The 20,084-nt window shown below is 36.4% G+C and overlaps 1 protein-coding gene across 2 annotated transcripts in view; it reads left to right on the top strand.

Annotated features, from left to right (window-relative positions):
* The window catches only part of PSME4 (proteasome activator subunit 4), a 103,397-nt gene that overhangs the window by 17,364 nt on the left and 65,949 nt on the right, over positions 1 to 20,084 (top strand). For both annotated transcript variants that reach the window (XM_039344331.1, XM_039344332.1), the window contains 8 exons: positions 2,220 to 2,264; positions 3,545 to 3,694; positions 11,447 to 11,510; positions 12,615 to 12,689; positions 13,864 to 13,986; positions 16,571 to 16,663; positions 18,558 to 18,823; positions 19,840 to 20,026. In XM_039344331.1, coding sequence (XP_039200265.1) covers positions 2,220 to 2,264; positions 3,545 to 3,694; positions 11,447 to 11,510; positions 12,615 to 12,689; positions 13,864 to 13,986; positions 16,571 to 16,663; positions 18,558 to 18,823; positions 19,840 to 20,026 — 1,003 coding nt within the window. The remainder of the gene's footprint in view (positions 1 to 2,219; positions 2,265 to 3,544; positions 3,695 to 11,446; positions 11,511 to 12,614; positions 12,690 to 13,863; positions 13,987 to 16,570; positions 16,664 to 18,557; positions 18,824 to 19,839; positions 20,027 to 20,084) is intronic.

The raw sequence follows: 20,084 nt of genomic DNA, 5'->3' as shown, positions 1-20,084 counted from the left end.
ACATGATGTCTCAGTGACCATGTTCTTTAGTGATAAGAGTTGCTGGTCCCAATTGTGATCGTTAAGTGACAACTATCTACAGGCCCTTGGGATTGCTGATCCTGTATTGTGTCATTTTTGAAGAAATACTGTTTAGTCCAAGAATTAGTGATGTAATTCTGCTGTTTCCTGAAGAGATAAATGTACAGCCAGAAAAACTACTTGATCTTAATCTTTGGAAGAACTATATTATTTAACATCATCTGGTTGATCTTTGACTCACTATGAAGAAGAATGGGGAAAAAATGAGGTTTTATTAGTTCACAATAATTATGTATTTTACATTGAGTTTCCTTAATAGTAGGAATAATATTTTGTTGCCATTACAGTTGAGAGGTCAGTAACTTACCCCATTCCCACTATCTTTTCTTTATATGATTCAATAAATATTCTTTATCTAGTATATAGAATGAATTAAGTTCCAATATAGCAGAAAAGCTAAATGGAGTGGATTTCCTTCTCTCCTGGAAAAATAGGCTTGGCAGGCATCTGGCAAAGCTGGAACAATCAAGCTGCTCTCTTGATTTCTGACTTTTTAATTTTATGATTTGGTGCTACAGGCTTAAACATAAGAACTTTGTTTTAGCAATGTTCTGTGACTTCAGAGACAGAACTGCCTTTTGATTTAGTGGGTATTTATGTTTTTTTTTTTTTAAAAAAAGAGGTTGGATAGCAAAGGCTATACGGTTAGCTTTTGTTTAGCTTCTTGCTTCTGCATTTTTGCCTCTTAGGTAATTTAACTCCTAGAATCTTTCTAAGCTATAGGATATTATTTTGAAGGCAGAAAACCACTACTGACTTTCTGTTTTAGCCAAACTATGTTTCTTTTTCAGACAAGCTATTCTGAATGAAAATGGCTTGTATATTGGATAGAATTTAATATTGCTAGAAGTTTCACTCTCCTGAATGCAGTGCAGTATAGATTTGAATATTAATATCATTATTGTGCCAGGAGAATGTTGTTTATTTTTGTACTGTTACTTAACTCTAGTAAGTCATATGTATCACTCAGGACTAATATTTTTAAAATAAAAAAGAAATGGCATGTATATGATTTTTAAAAATAATCTAAAATATGCCACTTTCCTGCTTAAAAACCTTAGATGCAGAGGTAAACTTACGGTTTACAATAGAACCATAATTTTCCAGAAGCATAAATTCCTATGGCAGAGTCATTCTTATTTGAAGATATATGCTTCTGACACCTCAAAAGATCTGATGGGAGACACTCTGAAATGCATGTGCCATTTTAATATTCTTGACAGAAACAGACTCTACTTAAATGTATTTCTTTTATATAAATTGCAGCACCATACTGTATAATTGAGCTGCCATGTCTGAACTAGTTAGGAAGAACAATCTGATTGCTACAAGGATGTTGATAATCCCAAATTTCTAGACTTATTTTTCTAATTGCTAGGGTGTTAGAATTCATAGAAAATAAATAAAGCAGCGACGAATTCTGTAGCCAAATTATTTTGTGGGGAAAAAAAACAGATTAGTTCCCCAATACCTTTTGAAACATATGCATCAGATGAGACTAGAATGATGTAAAGCATTTATCTCAGTGTAGGTAACTAGTCCAGAGAACTATTTGAGAGGTTGCAGTGCCAAAAATGCACCAAGAAACAGCTTGAAACAAGACTAGATAATCCGTATTATAGAGCATTTGGAAATAAGCCACTGCTTGAGCGCCCTTGAATGCTCTTGTCAATAGACACAATTGTCCAGGGATAGTTCCTTTGTACATAATAACATAGGCTTTTAAAAACATGTAGCATCTCAAAACATATTAACAGAGAAAATAATTGGCAAGTAAGTTTGCATGTGTAATGCAGTTTACTCAATTATATTTTTAAACCTGATTTACTATTATGTGACTTTTTGTTTTTAAAAACTGAAACACCCTGAGTGGAGTATTTGGGATACAAGGAAAAGCATGAACCCTTATGTAGCCCAAGCAGTACTCTAGGGAAAATAGAAACAAAGTTAAAAATCAGCTGTAATACTTGTAACTAAGTCTGTATCTTTAAGTAAAATTAACAACTGCATGTACATAGATAATGGGAAACTGAATCAATACCCTCTTAGGCTTTGCATAATTATATCACTATATTCTTCTTATAAAGTAGGATAATGTAATTTATTTACATTTTTTCCTTTTTTTGGTTTTCTTTTAGCTCAGTAGAAAGTGTTTTGAAGACTCTTGTGAAAAATTGTCGACTGTAAGTACTTTAACCATTTTCATTTTTATGTACTTTTTAAACTCTTTGATACTACCTTGTACATATGAAGCTGTCTTCTTTATGAAATTGAAAAAACTATGTGTTCATAGGGCCTTGTTGTTGGTAACAGGAGTCCTCTGATTAAATTGTACCTTCAGTGGTAGAGTAGAAAACTGTCAAATAAATATGTTGCTTAGAATGCTAACAAGGTTTAGCTAAAATTGTTTGGAAATCTCCCATTACTGTAAATTCTCCCTACTTTATGTAATCAAGTAAAGTGACTATTTGACTCTTATGTTTTCATGATTATATTTCAAGATATCTCTTGCATTATTTTAAAGTGTTTTCAAATTTGCAGAATGGCAGAAGTTACAATGCACGTATCTTAAATAATTATCATACCTGTGTTAGATCGTCTTATAGAAGATAGCATTTCATTTATTTCAGTGTTTTTATTTGAACTGGAGAAATTCTGATTCCTGTCAATTACCCTGAAATACTATAGATGGATCACAAAGTTATTTCAAAGGATTATGCAAAAGACAATGAGAAAGTTTCTATTAAGAAATTAAAAGTTCCAAGCTATACAATGCTTTAGATTCTATTTCAGAAAACTGCTCAGAGAACAAGGAAGGGGACATATTTCTTACTCATTTAATTGTAATAGATCTATAAAAGAGAATATTTGTAGCTCAGGATTGAAATGGGGGACCTTGGTTCTCTCTGAGCTTAGTTGTTTTCTTGAAGATGTTTTATTACCCAAGCTAGATAACATTATCAGTGAAATGTCTGCAAGAAAACAACCAGGTTCAGAGAGCACCAAAGACCACTCATTTCAACTCTGAGCTACAAATATTCTCAATAATAATAATAATAATAATAATAATAATAATAATAATAATAATAATAGAGTTGGAAGGGACCTTGGAGGTCTTCTAGACCAAACCTCTGCTCAGGCAGGAAACCCTATACCATTTCAGATAAATGGTTGTCCAGTCTCTTCTTAAAAACTTATTAGGAGAGGATTCTCTTAGATATAGAAGTCTAATTATGAAATAAATGCTCTGTATGAGACAAAGCTGGCAACTGCAGTGATTTTATTTCAATGCTGTGAATATATAGCTAGTAGAACTTTGATCTCAGAAACATGTTTAGTTTGTACTTTTTTAGAATATTATGTTTTATTATTGTTTTTTAATGAATTGTATCTCAGATTTATTGATAGGGATTACTTATAAGTAAGTAATATATGTTGATGCAAAAATTCTTGTTGTTGTTAGTTATTTCCCAGAAAGTGCCACAGCAGAGATGTTAGATGAATGGCGGCCATTAATGTGCCCTTTTGATGTTACCATGCAAAAAGCTATCACTTATTTTGAACTTTTTCTGCCTACCACTCTTCCTCCAGAGTGCCATCACAAAGGTTTTAAGTAAGTTGATCTTACTAGTTTGCAGCATTTTGATATGATTTTCTATTTTATTTAAAGGTAAGATAAGATAACCTTTATTGTCATTTTTTTACTGTGGGCACAATGGCACACATCAAAAATGAAATTTAGTTGCCTGCTCTCAAAGTGAAACACATACATGACACACACCTAAACATACTATGTACAACATATGTATAGACCCACCCCCTACATGTACATAACAAATAGATATTAAATACTGTCCATCTTGAATATATAACGGAAGGAGGAAGCTTGAGAGTTCACAAGGTTATTGCTGTATGGAATGAAGCTATGGCTGAATCTGGATGTTCTGCTACGGATACCACGAAGCCTCCTCCCAGAAGGTAACAAGGAAAACAGGTCGTGAAGAGGATGTATAGTGTCCCTGATGTTTGTGAACTTGAGTTTTACTATCACATGTAATGATTACTATTGTACTACCTTGATACTTTCATTTTGAATGCTAAATTTTAAAGGACAAGATTTTACCAGTTTGCCTAAAAATTGTTTCTCTAGATCAGTAGTCTAGTGGGTTTGTTTTTCAGTTAAAATTATTTATTCAGTGAATAGCAGTATCATTCTATCAATGTTGTTGCTTAATTCAGTTCTTGATAAAATTCTAGTGCTAGAAATTATGAAACTTTATTAATTTGTTGTACCAACTATAATAAAATCCTGTTCTTAAAGTAGGATATAGGTCAGGTGTTAGAAATAGCCATGTAGATGTACTGGTTAGGTTAACGTAACTCGAAAAAGCAGTTGGAGGAAATTTAGGCTGCAATCTTGAGTACAGACAAATTATGTTGCAATGCCCTGTTAATCTCAAGTTGTGAATGTCTTGAGAAAGAGTTGGAACAGAAATTATTATGCCTTGTTTACTAATAAATAATCTTAGCTAAACAATATGGTGAAATCAACAGTAGCTTGCTTACTTTGATGTGTTTTCTAAATAAATGGAAAAAAGTTCCAAAGTTATGGCACTATATTCTTCACCAAATACTGAGAATTTCCAAAAATCCCCATGACATTATTTTTGTTAGTAAAGTTTGCTTACAGAGACTGGACTGGACTATATGACAAGTACCCAAGAAATGTTTGGGCTGAGTCTGATGAGGCAAGGCAAACTAACACCCACATTTTTCTCTGCTCTGCAAATTGTGGGAGTATCATGGTTGAAAAGGCAGCTGGGTGTGAGATCCAGACTTCCAAAATTGTTTCTGGAAGAAATATTGCTCAAAGGTGCTTGAACACCTGATTTTTATGAGTAGCTTGTAGAAATCGATGTTTTGCAGCCACTACTTCAGCTGTGAATTGTGGGTTCCATCATGCTCTCAGCCATAAATGCACTTTCATGTACTCAAGGTTTGACAAAGCTCATCTTTTTAATCACTTCAGAGCTTTACTTTTTTAAATTGCCCCTTTAAGATTGAAGTACCTTTGGAACTGAAAGTCTACCAGTTCCTGGGTGAGTTTCCTTTCAATCTGTTTAAAAGAAAGAAAATTATGTCTTTTTAGCTTTGTAGGATCTTTACTGTTTGCATTTATTTATTTATTTTTGCCTTGGCTTACAATCTCAGTGATGTATGACTGAATCTCTGATCCCAGTTCAATTAGAATTGTAAGATGAGGGCTACCTGTACATAGTTTACATACATACATAAAAAAGTATGGAAAGTTTTTTTTTAAAAAATCTCCATAAAAAGATAATAACTTCCCCCTTTATCTCAATTAATCTGTGATTACTTCATAGTTTCTTAGTGCAACTATTGAGTTGATTAAAGTAGTGTAGTTAACTGCATTAAGAACATTTAAAATATTCTTCATATTTGCTAGTCCCATGAATTAGGACAGTTGCATATATTTCTCCATGTTGTTCCAGAATGCAGACTATCCTTGAATGTGCTTAATAGTTCGGCTTTTCTTTGGAATTATCATTTCAAGGTCATTTAAGCAATTCCCTTAATTGCTGATACATAGGAATTTTTTTCCTCTAGACTGTATCTCATAGTTCACTGATTGTTTTATAAATTGTTGTTTTATTTTGCAGATAGCTAATCCTAAGAAAGGATATCATTTCACAACAATTTTTCTACTTGCATTTTTTTTCATAGATATTTTTCTTTGGAGATAAGCTCTGTTTTACCTATATTATCAGTATATGTGTCATAGTATTTATATGTCTTTCCTTCCATATATTATGAAGTCTTATAACATACAGAAGACTCATGAATGGTGCCTCTTCTTAAAGGTTGATTTTGCATTTAGCACCCTTAGATTCTTGATCTGATATCTCAGACCCCAGTAGATAGATGAGCCATTATAGGAGTCATTATAACTAAAGGGGTCCTACTATCTATAAAAATCTCTCCCTTCTCTTTCCCTGATATTTTCCTTCTTTTCAGTATATGAATAGTGGCGCTACTGGAGAAGGATAATAAGTATTCCACAGATCACAAATTTAAAATGAGGACAAGGACTTTATTCCAGGTCAATGGTACAACATTTAAGATAATCATTTAACTTTTTGTTTTGGCAAAAATAATATTCATATCTTACATGTAGGGGCACGCTATATGTAGGGATGTCTGAGGCAGGGTTGTCAAACTCAATTTCATTGAGGCCCACATCAGCATTGTGGTGCCCTCGGGAGCTGGGTGGGCGTGGGCCACTGGGTGGGCGTGACTGCGGTGATCACGGCTGACTGGGTGGACGTGGGTGGGGTGGGCATGGCCAATCGACATTGCTTGAGGGGGGAAGCCTGTGGGGGCCAGGCAGGGTTGGGGGAGATCCAGGGGGTCCGTGGCGGGTGGGGTGGTGGGCAGGAAGTGCGTCCTGCAGGGTGAGGCCAGACAGGTAGCAGGGTGGGGGTGTCGTTGCCATGGGACAAGGCAAGGTGAGGCAGGGGCCAAGGGCGGCTGCTGCCTGACACCATTGGCCCCTGCAAAAAGGCCAGTGGGGGCCAATGGTGTCCGTTAGCAGTCACAGGCTGCTGGCCCCTTGACTGGCGCACTCTGGGCTCCGCAGCCTGCTGCGAATACGAGCCCTCCAGCAGCAGGTGAGGGAGGGGATGGGCACTTGATGCACACCGTCGGATGCGCCGACTACATCCCATCTGTTTTTGCTTGTGATTGGAGAGCAGGTTGCTGCTGGTCATCTCCTTGGCCCCTTCACAGATCTTGCCCTTGGCCTGTGCATGGAGCCTGTTCCTCTTGTGCACCTGATGCACCTTGGCCTGCCTCGGGCCGCTATCGCTAGTAGCTCGTACAGGTCCATTAGGCTGCCATCGCTGCCCAGAGCTGCAGGCGCACCCAGCACAAAAGAGGCAAGGCAGCCAACTATGAAGTTCGAGTAGAGGTGGTATAGCACACCTAGCAAGCAAAAGGCCATCCTGAGCAGGGAAAGCTTGATCCCCATCGGTGCTCTGCCCGTTCAGGCCCAGCAGAGATGGGGAGAGGCATGCAATCCTGGCTTGGACTGGGCGGCCATGGCACCAAGGGGGATCTGGCTTTCCCCACTAGGGGTGGGCTTTTCCTGCTGGCCCTGGGCATGCTCTACCACCTCTACTTGGGGCTTCCTAGCTAACCACTTTACCTCCTTTGTGCTGGGCGGGCTGCAATTCTTGGAGGCAGCCTAATGGATCTGTGCAAGTGGCTGGCGGCCGTGGCTGTGGTGGGTACCAAGGTGCATGAGGGGAATGCTCTCCACCTGAGGGCCAAGGGCATGACCTGTGAGGGGGATGAGGATATGAACAGTGGTGACCTGCTCTCCAACCAAAAAGAGATAGGACAGAGTAGGCATGTCCGGTGGTCTGCAACACGTGCCTCCCTGGACTCTGCATGCTGCTGGTGCTGCCACAGTGCTGCTGCTGGAGGACTGGCCTGGTATACACAGCAGGCTACGTAGCCCCTGCAATCGGACACCATCGCCCCCCACGTGCTCACCGCCTCCTGTATGTGCACCTTAGCCACCGGGCAGGGCTGAGGCTATAGGGGCAGGGGCCAGTCCCTCGCCATCTACCGAGCATCTTCGCAGGCCAAATTTTGGCCAATTGCAAGCTGGATCCGGCCTACGGGCCTTGTGTTTGACATGTCTATTCTAAGGCAAGGCTGCTCTCCGAAGCTATGACTGGTCTCTCACAAGCAAAACTCCTACCTATTTGACCAATTCTGCCTTTATCTTATCCAAGGATGCTGTTCACTTGTCAAATCAATGTCTGGAGGTAGTTTTGTAGTAACAAATGAAACTTTCCTCTAAATTAAACAAAAAATGGTATCATTTTTCAGCTGAATGCATGGAAGTTTATAACTATTCAGATCATCAGATGGATTACACCCCAAGGTTCTGAAGAAACTGGCAGATATGTTCTCAGAACCACTGAACTTCATCTTTCAAAGATCCTGAAGCACTGGGCAACTACCACAGGACTGGAAAAAAATAGATCCAGGAAACTACAGACTTATCACCTGACTTCAATACATGGGAAGATTCTGGAGAAGATAAGCAATGAATCAGCGAACACCTAGAGGAAAATAAAGTCACAACCAAAAATCAACATGGGTAAACAGATCATGCCAGACAAATCTTATTGCATTCTTTGACAAGGTGACAAAATTAGTGGACCAGAGAAATGCTGTGGATATCATTTACTTGGACTTCTGTAAGGCATTTGATGTGGATATCATTTACTTGGACTTCTGTAAGGCATTTGATGAAGTAGACCACAACCTACTACTAAATAAGATAGAAAAATGTGGGTTAGATAGCATCACCACCAGATGGATTCATAACTGGCTGACCAACCACACTCAATGTGTAGTCCTCAGTAGAACTACATCAACATGGAGGGAAGTATGCAGTAGGGTACCCCAAGGCTCTGTTTCAGGCCCAATACTCTTCAACATCTTCAACAATAATTTGAATGAGGGGATAGATGGTGAACTCATCAAATTTGCAGATGACACCAACCTGACAAGAATAGCCAAAACTCCAGAAGAAGGCTTAGGATACAGGAGGATCTGGACAGACTTGAACACTGGGTGCTATCTAACAAAATGAAATTCAATGGTGAAAAAAGTAAGGTTCTACATTTAGGCAAGAAAAACCAAATGCACAGGTATAGTATAGGGGGTACCTTGCTCAATAGTAGTAACTGTGAGAGGGACCTCGGAGTCCTAGTGGGCAATCACTTAATTATGAGCTAGCAGTGTGCTGTAGCTGCCAAAAAGCCAACACAGGTCTAGGCTGCATTAACAGAGGAATAGAATCAAGATCACGTGAAGTGTTAATACCACTTTATAGTGCCTTGGTATGCCCACACTTGGAATACTGCATCCAGTTTTGATCGTCACGATGTAAAAAAAGATATTGAGACTCTAGAAAGAGTACAGAGAAGAGCAACAAAGATGATTAGGGGACTGGAGGCTAAAACATATAAAGAATGGTTGCTAGAATTGGGTATGTCTAGTTTAATGAAGAGAAGGACTGGGGTGACATGATAGCAGTGTTCCAATATCTCAGGGGTTGCCACAAAGAAGATGGAGTCAAGCTATTCTCCAGAGCATCTGAGGGCAAGACAAGAAGCAATGGATGGAAACTAATCAAGGAGAGAAGCAACCTAGAACTAAGAAATTTCCTGACAGAACAATTAATCAGTGGAATAACTTCCTCCAGAAGTTGTGAATGCTCCAGCGTTGGAAGTTTTTAAGAAGAGATTGGACAACCATTTGTCTGAAATGGTTTCCTGCCTGAGCAGGGGGTTGGACTAGAAGACCTCCAAAGTCTATTCTATTCTGTTCTGTTTGTCTTGTATTTTATTCCCCCTGAATAAAATTATACAATTTGGTAGTTTTAGATTCTTTGCTGGCCAGAGAAGCTAAGGCAAGAGTTTGTTTGTGTGTTTGTTTATATCATTTATTTTTGTGATTCTAACTCAGTAGAATAGATCTTGCATAGCTATCTATGAAATAATGGTTTTCAACAGTTGCACTGGTGAAAATAAACTAGCAATTTTAACATTTACATGATCTGGGATCACAACAGTACCTTCATCTATAACCATCTGCCTGCGATTTAAAATCATTTAAAATCAGCTTCAGAGGTTTATATGCCTGCCTACAAAGATGACCAGACTATAGGCTTAGGAAATGCCTTTCTTCAGTTTAAGTAGGTATTGCAAAGTCATGGCAAATATTCAATAAGGTTCATATTTTAAACTTTTATTTATTTTTTAGTAACTCAACATAAATGCCAGTCTAAAATTCAGTTAGGAAAAAAATGAAAATGAAATGTCAAGGAACCTCAAGTGTTTTAATCATTGCAAAGATTAATAAAATTACAGACTATTCACAGAATGCTTAATATGAAGTTAATGTAGGTTTGTGTGTATGGAGGTTGAAGTTTTCCTTTGTCTTTTCAAACAGTTAAGACAATTTTAGCATGTTGCAGTTCTCATGTGTCATTTGCTTCAAAATTAAAATCGAGGAAAACTGAGTCACTGATTATCTGCAATTCACTGATGAAATTTTGGTGGTATGGTCTAAGGGAATCACAAAAAATGGACTTGTGGACTGCAGGTTACCCACCCCCAATATAAATTATGCCCTTGGAAGCCTGTGCTGTAGGACTTCTATAGAAGACTCAGCAAACAACCGTTGCAGAATGAAGAGCTGGCGAGTAGACCGTCTCTTTGCGTTTCCTCTCCAGAGAAGGAAAGGACTTGAGATCACTCAAGTACTCCATACAATTGCTCCTCATGAGGACACCATAACACAGTGATCTGTGATAGTGTTAGAACTGTGAGAGACAAGGGAATAACTATTTCCTTCCCCTCAACCTGTAGTCATTGTCTTTAGAAGGACACTTAAGTTTGAATAATCCCTGTTCTAACCACTTTTGGAAATTGTTAGCTGCTTTTCAGTTATTAAGAACTTTTGAATCAACACACTTTGTAGCACTGGATGAGTTTTCTTCCATTATGTAGTGAAAGAAGTTTTAAATACAAGTGTAATTTTTTTTCTGTTGAAATAAACAGCAAAAGATTTTGAGTTTGGAATGATACAACTAAATTATTGTCAGTTGGAGGAAGTCTAGTCTGTGTGGCTAATTTTGAGCATTTTGCTTCATTATGCATAATAAAATCACTTTCATAGAATATAGGGTTATTGAAATAAGATATATGTCACACCCACACACATTGGTTTTGAAATCTATAATGTACTAAGGGGGTGGGGAAAAGTACCTGGAGCCCTAGTGGAACGAATGATAACACCAAAAAATTAAATGCCCCTGAGACCCGTAGGAGAGGAAAAGATGAAATGGAAGTAAATACCATCACAAAGGAGGAGGACATAAGAGTGTTAGCAAACTCAAATATTGACAATAAAGGAGTAGGCAGAAAGGTCCGAAAGAACGACAGAAAAGAACGCAATACAAAGGAAACATCTGGAACACAAATTGACCGGCTAGGGCCGTGACGCGGTCTAAGAGCCAGGTGCAAATGTCAGCTAAACCTATTTAAGTCATCTTTGTTAAACTGGCTTTTTAGCCCTGACGATGTTGGGAGGTCCCAATGAAAGCTTGGCGGTTTTTAGTAAAGTATTTTCTTACTTAAATTCTCCTGGTGGTCGCATATTATTTATTTTACTTAATGTACTAAGTATGTATTATTAGATATTGGAAACAAATTGTTTTAACATATTAAAATTCTGTTGGTGGGATTTCATTGTCTTGTAGGCTGTGGCTTGATGAATTTCTAGGCCTTTGGGTTTCAGTTCAAAATCTTCCACAATGGGAAGGGGTAAGTAACATGCCCCACCTATTTTCCCACTTGCTTTTACTACAGAGATGATATGTAGATAATTGGATTAGAAATAATAGTACCTTGAAAGATTGGGCCACTACCCCTTCTTGCAGAGAAACATTAATCATTGCCAGAAACCACCTACATGTCACCTGCCAGTTGACAGGAGGAAGAGAATTTTTTCTTTCTCATAATGTTTCTCTATTTGTATCCTAGGTTTTTGTAAACCTTGGCCTTGGTGAATCTGGTTTTTCCCCTAATAATGGGATAATTAGTAGGCATTTAGCAGTGCAGTATAGAACTCTAATCAAGGCCTAATTGAAATTTGTCTATTGCAAATTTGCCTGGGGGAAATCTGTGAAGAGAATTCATTGTTATTATTTTCTGGTTCTATATTTTCTAGTTTTTGTGAGAAATCTGTGATTCTTGATATTGCAGAATGGTAGCTCCCCACAGCTTCAGTCAGGATTCAGCAACATCTGGAAAGCCACATGTTCATTGTCTTCACCATATTATCTCTGTCCCTACTACTTTAGTTGCCAATTAACCAAAAGGTCTTCTCAATCCTGTTTATATTATAATTATTCCTTTTGTAAACATTCTTTATACTTATATATATATATATTCTTATTATTAACTCACTTCCTACCTGCTACCTTTTTTAATATCTCTGAATTATTATCTGGGACTATCGTTTTTTTCAGTCCCATTTCTTCTCTGAAGGAAACCAGTTTGCCAATTTTATGGGAATATCTCTTGTTCAGATACCCACCTCCCTTTTTATAAGCGTGTATAAAACATGAAAAATACTTATTTGATTCACTGTACTGTTTACTTGTGAAGTTTTAGTGTTACTTCTCTGCATTTGTTCATTGTTCAAACACCCCTTGCAACTTTTGTTGCTATTAAAGTAATTTTCTTATGGTCACTGCTTTGCAACTTTTCAGCTACTTTATGATCCCATGGTACATGATGAATATTCTGAAATGTGATCCTACTTCTTGAAAAAGCTACAGGAAAAAAAACAGGAATAAATCTTAATACTATACTGAATGTTGATGTTGCATCATGAAAATGTGGTCTATGCTTTTTTCTTTCTAGCATCTAGTCAATCTTTTTGCACGTTTGGCGACTGATAACATAGGCTATATCAACTGGGATCCCTATATTCCAAAGGTAATATTTAATATGAAAATACTACAAATATTAACAAGAAGATCTGCCAAGTGATTTCTCTGTTGACAAAACATGCAGTTTTAATTCATTCTGTCTCTGTCTCTCTCATTATTTTAATTCAGAAGATAAAAATTGTGTACCCCATCCTAAGTGTATTTATTACATTTAAAATCATTCATCTTGTCAACATTGTTGGAAAGCTGTAATTTATAAATTTTTGTGATTAATCTTGAACTTTTTATTAGAAGGGCAGAATTGTTTTTATTCTCTGTCTTGCCCTATCTGTTAAACTTCTCTTAACTATGTTTAAGTCTTAACTATATTTTAAGGATTTTTGTTTATATAAAAGAAAAAAAAACATAAGCAAGAGTGTTATTTCTACTGATCTATTCCTTTTAAAGTATGGTAAACAAAAGTTATTACACTTGGATCTTAAATTTTAAACTACCATCATGATATTTGCTGGGATTTCTGGCTATAAAGAATAAAACTTTTGAAGAATTAATGGGGTTTCCAGTTGCAAGAATGTGATAGTAATGGGGAAAACAGTGATCTATTATTTTTATAATTTTTAGCAGCCATGGCATCTGTCATATTTTGTAATTTAATTTCTGTGAATTGAAACTAAATCATGCCTTAATTACAGTTTTAAAACTGTTGAAGTTTTAAAATTCATTGGGACCAAGATTAACTTCTCTCTTTAACCAGTAATGTTGAGAGCTGGGTCATCAGATTTAGTGTCCAGAGCAGAAATTGATTTTGCAATACTGAATACTTGATTCATTTAAAATAAAATATCTAGTGGGCTAATTGAATTTCTTTAACAAGTTATGTAGATACTTTCCAGATGCTTTTGGCATGAATACCTACCTGTTAATAATTGTCAAGATGTGGAAGTGGCTACTGTGCAATAGCAAATGTACATTAACAGAGAGACATCTCAATATAGATTGCTAAAGCAGAAATTGCAGTTTTCTACCATATAAATTTAATTTGAAGAGTTTCCCATTAGTTCTGTGTCAGCAGCAATGCCATCTCCTTTAATCAAGGTTTGTTTATTTTGGAGATTGGGTTTTGAACTTGGAGCGTTTCAATAGTCTGGTTAATTTTATAACAAAATTCAAATATTCATGATACAGTTTAGTTATTTAATTTCTCAATTCCTTTTCTGCAGATATTTACCAGAATACTGCGAAGCTTGAATCTTCCAGTGGGAAGCAATCAGATGATGGTTCCACGATTCTTAACAAATGCTTATGACATAGGGCATGCAGTTATGTGGATCACAGCTATGATGGTAGTATCTTTTTTCTTTTTCCAAAGGACTTTGAATAAGCTATATAGTTATGTAGATATGTAAATAAGTCAAGTTATTTGACTCTTAAATTAACTACTACTTTGATGAGCATCAGATTCATGAAAATAACCAAGAGCTCAGATGGATAATTTCTTTTAAAAAGGCCTGAATTGCAATATTTGCAACTGTCTTTCTACTGTACACAAAATAGCAATAACTGCTTTATAGGAAGCATATGTCCTCAGGACAGCCAGGACAGTAAAGACCTCCAGGAGAAATGAGGGAATGTCTCTGTTCCTTCAGTTTTCAATGTTGAATGTCCCTTCAGTATTCAAAAGAAAACATTAGAAGAAATGGTCAGCACACCTTAATCACATATAGCAGTGATGGCGAACCTTTTAGAGACTGAGTGCCCAAACTGCAACCCAAAACCCACGTATGCATCGTCGAGTGCTGGCTGGGTGTGGCCCATTGGCTTGGCGTGGCCCATTGGCTGGGCGTGGCTACGGTGGTAATGGCAGACTTGGTGGAACTAAAAAGTTCAATCAATCAATTCCAACTTTGCAAGATCTTTTTTTTTTTCCTGTGAGAAATTGAAATTGACTGATTGAACCTTTTTTTTTTTTTTTGCACACGGCGGCAGAGGCCTAAAGTGAAAAGATTTTATAAAACCCAGCTAAAGGCCTAGGACTGGGGCGATGGCGCGCATACCCACAGAGAGGGCTCTGAATGCCGCCTCTTGCACCCGTGCCATAGGTTCGCCACCACTGACATATAGGCTATATTTTAGTAGTACATGGAGTAAAATGTTTATTCTGATTAACAACTTGTTGGTTAAATATTATTGGATAATTGAACTTCAGCTTCTTAGTTATGTGGCTGTTGTTTTCTGTTGTAGATAATTATGAGACCATAGACTTTATCCCCTTATCTGCATATGTATAATATTTAAAAAATACAGGTTGTCTTCAGTTATCAACTATTTGTTCAGTAACTGTTCAAAGTTATGATAATGCTGACAAAATAACTTTACAGCCCATTTATGATTTTCACAGCATCCCTTGGTCACATGATCGCCTTTATAGATAGTACATGTTATCTTGTGCCCAACCTGTATTTTTTTTCCCCTCACCACCCTTACAGAACAGAGAGATTGGAGAAAAAGGGATTGCAAGACAGTGAGCTGTTTGTTCTTCTACACATAGAAAGAAATGTAATCATACTTATAATGTGAAAGGATCAGGCAAAGGAAAGATTGCCTACAGAAGTTGCTTGCTTTTTTTTTCTCCCCCCCCTCCCGCCAGAGAAGAGATTAGAGATAGAGGAATTTCATAAGCCATTCAAATAATGTACCCATGTCTCACTGCCTAGTTGCCATGTGTGATTGCATTGCTTTTGATATGTACAAGACAATAATCAGGACTCGAACATTCCTCAGAAGTGGTTAGGAGGGCAATCAAGGTAAGGCCTTGCGGTAAGGTGGCCGGCCTATAAATTTTACAAATACATTTTATTTATTTTACAAATAAATAAAAGCAAAAGGTGTAAAAGTCTTGTCACTTTCCAGCCAGAAAGCACAGTTGCTGTCATATGATTTCCCACTTAGCGAAGCTTTATTTAAGGCAGAGTTGATGGTCCCAATTAAGTGAGGGCTCCCTGTAATCGCAATCACATGACTGAGGGAAACTGCAAAAGTTGTATATTCTGGCATTGGTTTTAAAGTTACTTTTTCAGGTTTATTGTAAATTTAAACAGTCACTGAATGAGGCAGTCAGTAAGAAAGGTGTATCTATACATTGTATCTTTTGAAAAAAAAATTCTGCAGTGAGAACAGGACCCTTTGAGAGTGAATGCAACAAAAAATCATTTTAATGTATGCCAATTAGTGTACATTCAAAGTGACAATAAAAGTTATTATTCTTTCTATTATTCTACCAACAACCCACCCAAGCAATAAAAAAGAAAAGAAGAAAACATACTTATCAGAGAAGATGTCATTATTCAACCCTTCTCTCATATTTACATCTCCTTAAATTTTGCTTCTCTGAACTTTTCATCTGGCTTGTCCTTCGAAAATTACAAAAGGAAGATTTGTCTTCCTGTAGGAACTGATATCAGAAGACTTTTTAGCCTGCTTCTGGAATGTGTAGGAGAGAGATAAACACAGAATATCTCTGCTCAATTGTAAGGAAATATTTTCACAGTAAATCTAACTGTGATTTACAGAGAAATGGTGCATTATCACAGACCCTAAAGTGGTATATTTTAATTGTTAGTGAAAGAGAACAGTCACTGATTTCTAGGAACTGATTAACATGAAAAATTACATGTATTATATTACATTGTAGAGGTTATGATACCTTGTGATAGCTATTTTACAATTAGCTTAAATTACAACTTTGCCTTTCTGGAGTAGAATATCATGCTTCACATATTTCTACATGTTAGAATAAGGAGGCCATAACTTTGAATAAGGAGGCCATAACTTTGAAAAAGGTGGGCCCACTAAAACTGAATTTAAAATTGCACTACAGATTTGGAATTGTATTAAATAAATAGCTTTGTTATCTCTGTTTTTGGGTAGGGCGGACCAAGCAAGCTTGTACAAAAGCATTTGGCTGGATTATTCCAAAGTATTGCATCTTTCTATCATCCCTCAAATAATGGTCGCTGGTTGGTAAGGATATATCTATCTTCTCTTTAAAGCTTGACATCAAGACTTTAACAATTGTGTTGATATAGAATTTTGTCAAACCCATTTTCTTCAGGCACTAATTTCAACAAAATGTCTATGCTAAATATGATTTTTAAATTTTTTAAAGATCAGCAGCAATTCTTCCTCCTCCATAGTGCCAATAGTATACATAATGCTTATAGGAAATGGATCTAATAACGCATTTGCTTTTCCAGAGACATTATGATCTAGAAATGGATGCAAAACTATAAAAAAGATGGGGAGTAGAAGCTGGGGCAGTTAGGACAAGAATATGCACCTGTTTTTATAAAATTAAACAGGAAAATATAAATATTGAAGGTTTGGAAGGGAGAAAGAGGTGTTGTCACAGTGGTATTCTATTTCCAGATATGAGCTATATCAAACATGAAAGGACCAGAAAAGCCAGAAATTTAATTTATAAAGAATGTTATAGTTATCAAAATCAGAGTTCAATTCTACTACCCCTTGTGTAATGGGTAATAAGAGCTAGATGAGAATATATAAGAATATTAACCATGTGAAAGATTAATGAAGATATAATACAGTTGTTTACTGACCCTGAAGTACCATTATTAGCAATATTGAACAGTACTAATCAGGTTTTCCTTTCACTATACTCAAAATTATGTATGAACCAAACATAATAGATCTATATAGCCAACAGCAAGTTGAAAGGAATTACCTTATGGCTTCTTTCTGGTGCTGTGAACTGTATTAAAAGCTGAATAAAAGCTGAATAGCATTATGCCTGATCCAAAGTTTTTTTTTTTATTTCAAAATCTGTAGAGTGTCCAGTTAAGTGAATTTTGCAGTTGGTGATAAATTAATTAATGAAAATGTTAAATAAATAAAAAATTAAATGAGTTAAATATATTTTCTTTCTACAGAAATTGCCTTCGAATTTTTATATGTAAATAGTAGTAAGGTACAGGGAAAGAAAACAAAAGGCTAGTTTTTTCATGAGATGCATCATTTATAAAAGTTCAAGATACAAGAGTAGTTCCTGCACTCATACTGCTTCGGTTACTGATGCCATCTAGGCTCAGAGAGATCATCTGTGGACCAAGTACATAGTTATTCTGTTTTTAGATAGGGATTGGAACTGCCTTGATGCTTAATACCAATCTGTTTGTCATAATGCCAAGATTGAAGTAGGAAATATGTAAAATAAAAACTACTTCAAAATGCAGCAAAGCATCAGCTCTGCCTTTGGTTCCATTTAGTAGCACCAGTGCCTGCCTGCCAGTTTGCCCATCTGTTATTCATCCTAATGAGCTCTCCCATTGTTTTTTAGTGGAAAATGGTTCAAAACTATATATCACCTTTTGTAGTATTAGATTGGATTAAACTTCTGTATTCTGATATCCTTCAATTGTATTGAAACAGAACTATTAGATTCCTGGAACATGGTTGCCAGAACTAAACACCTGCTTAGCTTCCATTCAGAATTGGTGCTGCTGTCAGAAGATGAATTTTATTTAATGAATGAGTTTGGGGGTGTGGACAATGGGTATCACTGGACTGAGGAAGGAAAAGAAAGCAAATTGCTTTTTCCTGGAGATAACTATCTACCATAATTGCACCAAGAAAAGAATGGAAGAATATTGTTGTTCTGCTGTGTTATAAGAAGGATACTATGTGCCCACAACCTCCCTGACATCAAATCCAAACTCTTTACTAAAGGTTCTGGTCCATCTCCCATTCTGCCCAATACATAAGATATTTTCAAAACAGACAGACATAGTTGACTGATGAATAAGGGTCTAGATTTACAGAATGTAAAACTCAAAATAGTTTTGGCTCTTTTCCTTGATTCTAATTATTTGGAATGGATTTTGTTGCCTTTCTCTGGTAGAATAAGCTAATGAAGCTACTTCAGCGTCTACCCAGTAATATAGTCAGAAGACTGCATCGTGAGCGCTATAAGAAGATGAGCTGGCTAAATCCTGTGCCCGATAGCCATAAACTTACTGATCAGGACATAACAGAATTTGTAGAATGCATTATACAACCTGTCCTGCTGGCAATGTTTAGCAAAACTGGAAGTTTAGAGGCAGCCCAAGCTTTACAGAATCTTGCACTAATGCGTCCTGAGTTGGTAATCCCACCAGTACTTGAAAAGTGAGTACTATCTAAAAGCCAGAAAAAGTTTATCTACTTTTTAGATAACCGGGAAATGTTATTCTAAATTAGCATTTTTCCAAACCTAAACCAATATTTTCCCAGTATATGGATTTCAGTTTCCAAAATTCTTAACCATGGCCGTATTAGCTATGGAATTCTGGGAGTTGAAGTCCATATACCTCAAAATTATCTGTTTTAAATCATTGTCTCTTTTTTTGGATAATTTTAACACTCAGAATGACAAGAGAATCTAGATTTATTGTTTGTGCCTCTGTGTGTTTACTTTTTCAGATGTATGCTTTAGTTTACACCGCAATCTTTTACTACTTATTCTATGAGTTTATTTTTTAAAAAAATATTCATGCTGCCATTTCTATCAAAACATATTTTAAGAATTTTGACAAGACCAAGGTTTAGCTATAAAATCCCTCATTTTTTAAACTTTTACCCTTCCATTTTTATTGGTTTAAACAAGAGCAAATATCATTTAAGAGGTGGAACAAATGTAGTTTTGACAGCATATCTTCTCTGCTTCCTAGAATTCCTCAAGAATGCATGTGGTCAAACATTTTGGGTTCTTTTTGAAATTGACATGTTGCAGGTCCTTAAAAGACCCATTTTATATTTTAAAACTCCTGAAATTCCTTCTTCAACTGCTCCTTTTTTTTTTTTAGAATGGAGTCTTCCACATATCCCACAAAATTTGTTGAGTCAGCAGATGTTAAGAGACCTACAAGCTAATTTCATTCTGTTGTTTCTTAATGTTGCATAGTAGAAAAAGTATTTGAAATCCTATCTTATTCTGGTTTTTTTTTTAGATTTCCTAAAGCTGAGTCATCAAAACATACTATTGGTTTGAATTTCTGCAAGCAGAGTAATGTAATATTAAAACTGGAAAAGTTAGAAAAATGGTTTGGAGTGGCCTGAATGTAGCCCATGCCTGTCTTATCTTATTAGCAATTGCAAGTAAATATTAGAACTGATAAAAATCTTATGTTATTTTTTTTTCATAGAACATATCCTGCACTAGAGACATTAACAGAACCTCATCAGCTCACAGCTACATTAAGTTGTGTAATTGGTGTAGCTCGTAGCCTGGTATCTGGGGGCAAGTCATTTCCTGAAGGTCCAACACATATGTTGCCTCTATTGATGAGAGCATTGCCTGGTGTAGATCCAAATGATTTTAGCAAATGCATGGTGAGTGTAATATGATTTTAGCAAATGCATCATCAGTGTAATAATTTCACAGGGTGTT

The sequence above is a fragment of the Crotalus tigris genome, unplaced genomic scaffold (assembly GCF_016545835.1).
Source record: "Crotalus tigris isolate CLP2741 ecotype Arizona unplaced genomic scaffold, ASM1654583v1 scf7180000017903.3850313, whole genome shotgun sequence".
Taxonomy (NCBI): domain Eukaryota; kingdom Metazoa; phylum Chordata; class Lepidosauria; order Squamata; family Viperidae; genus Crotalus; species Crotalus tigris.
The sequence above is the reverse complement of the archived record's forward strand: the minus strand, read 5'-3'. Positions and strand labels throughout refer to the sequence as shown.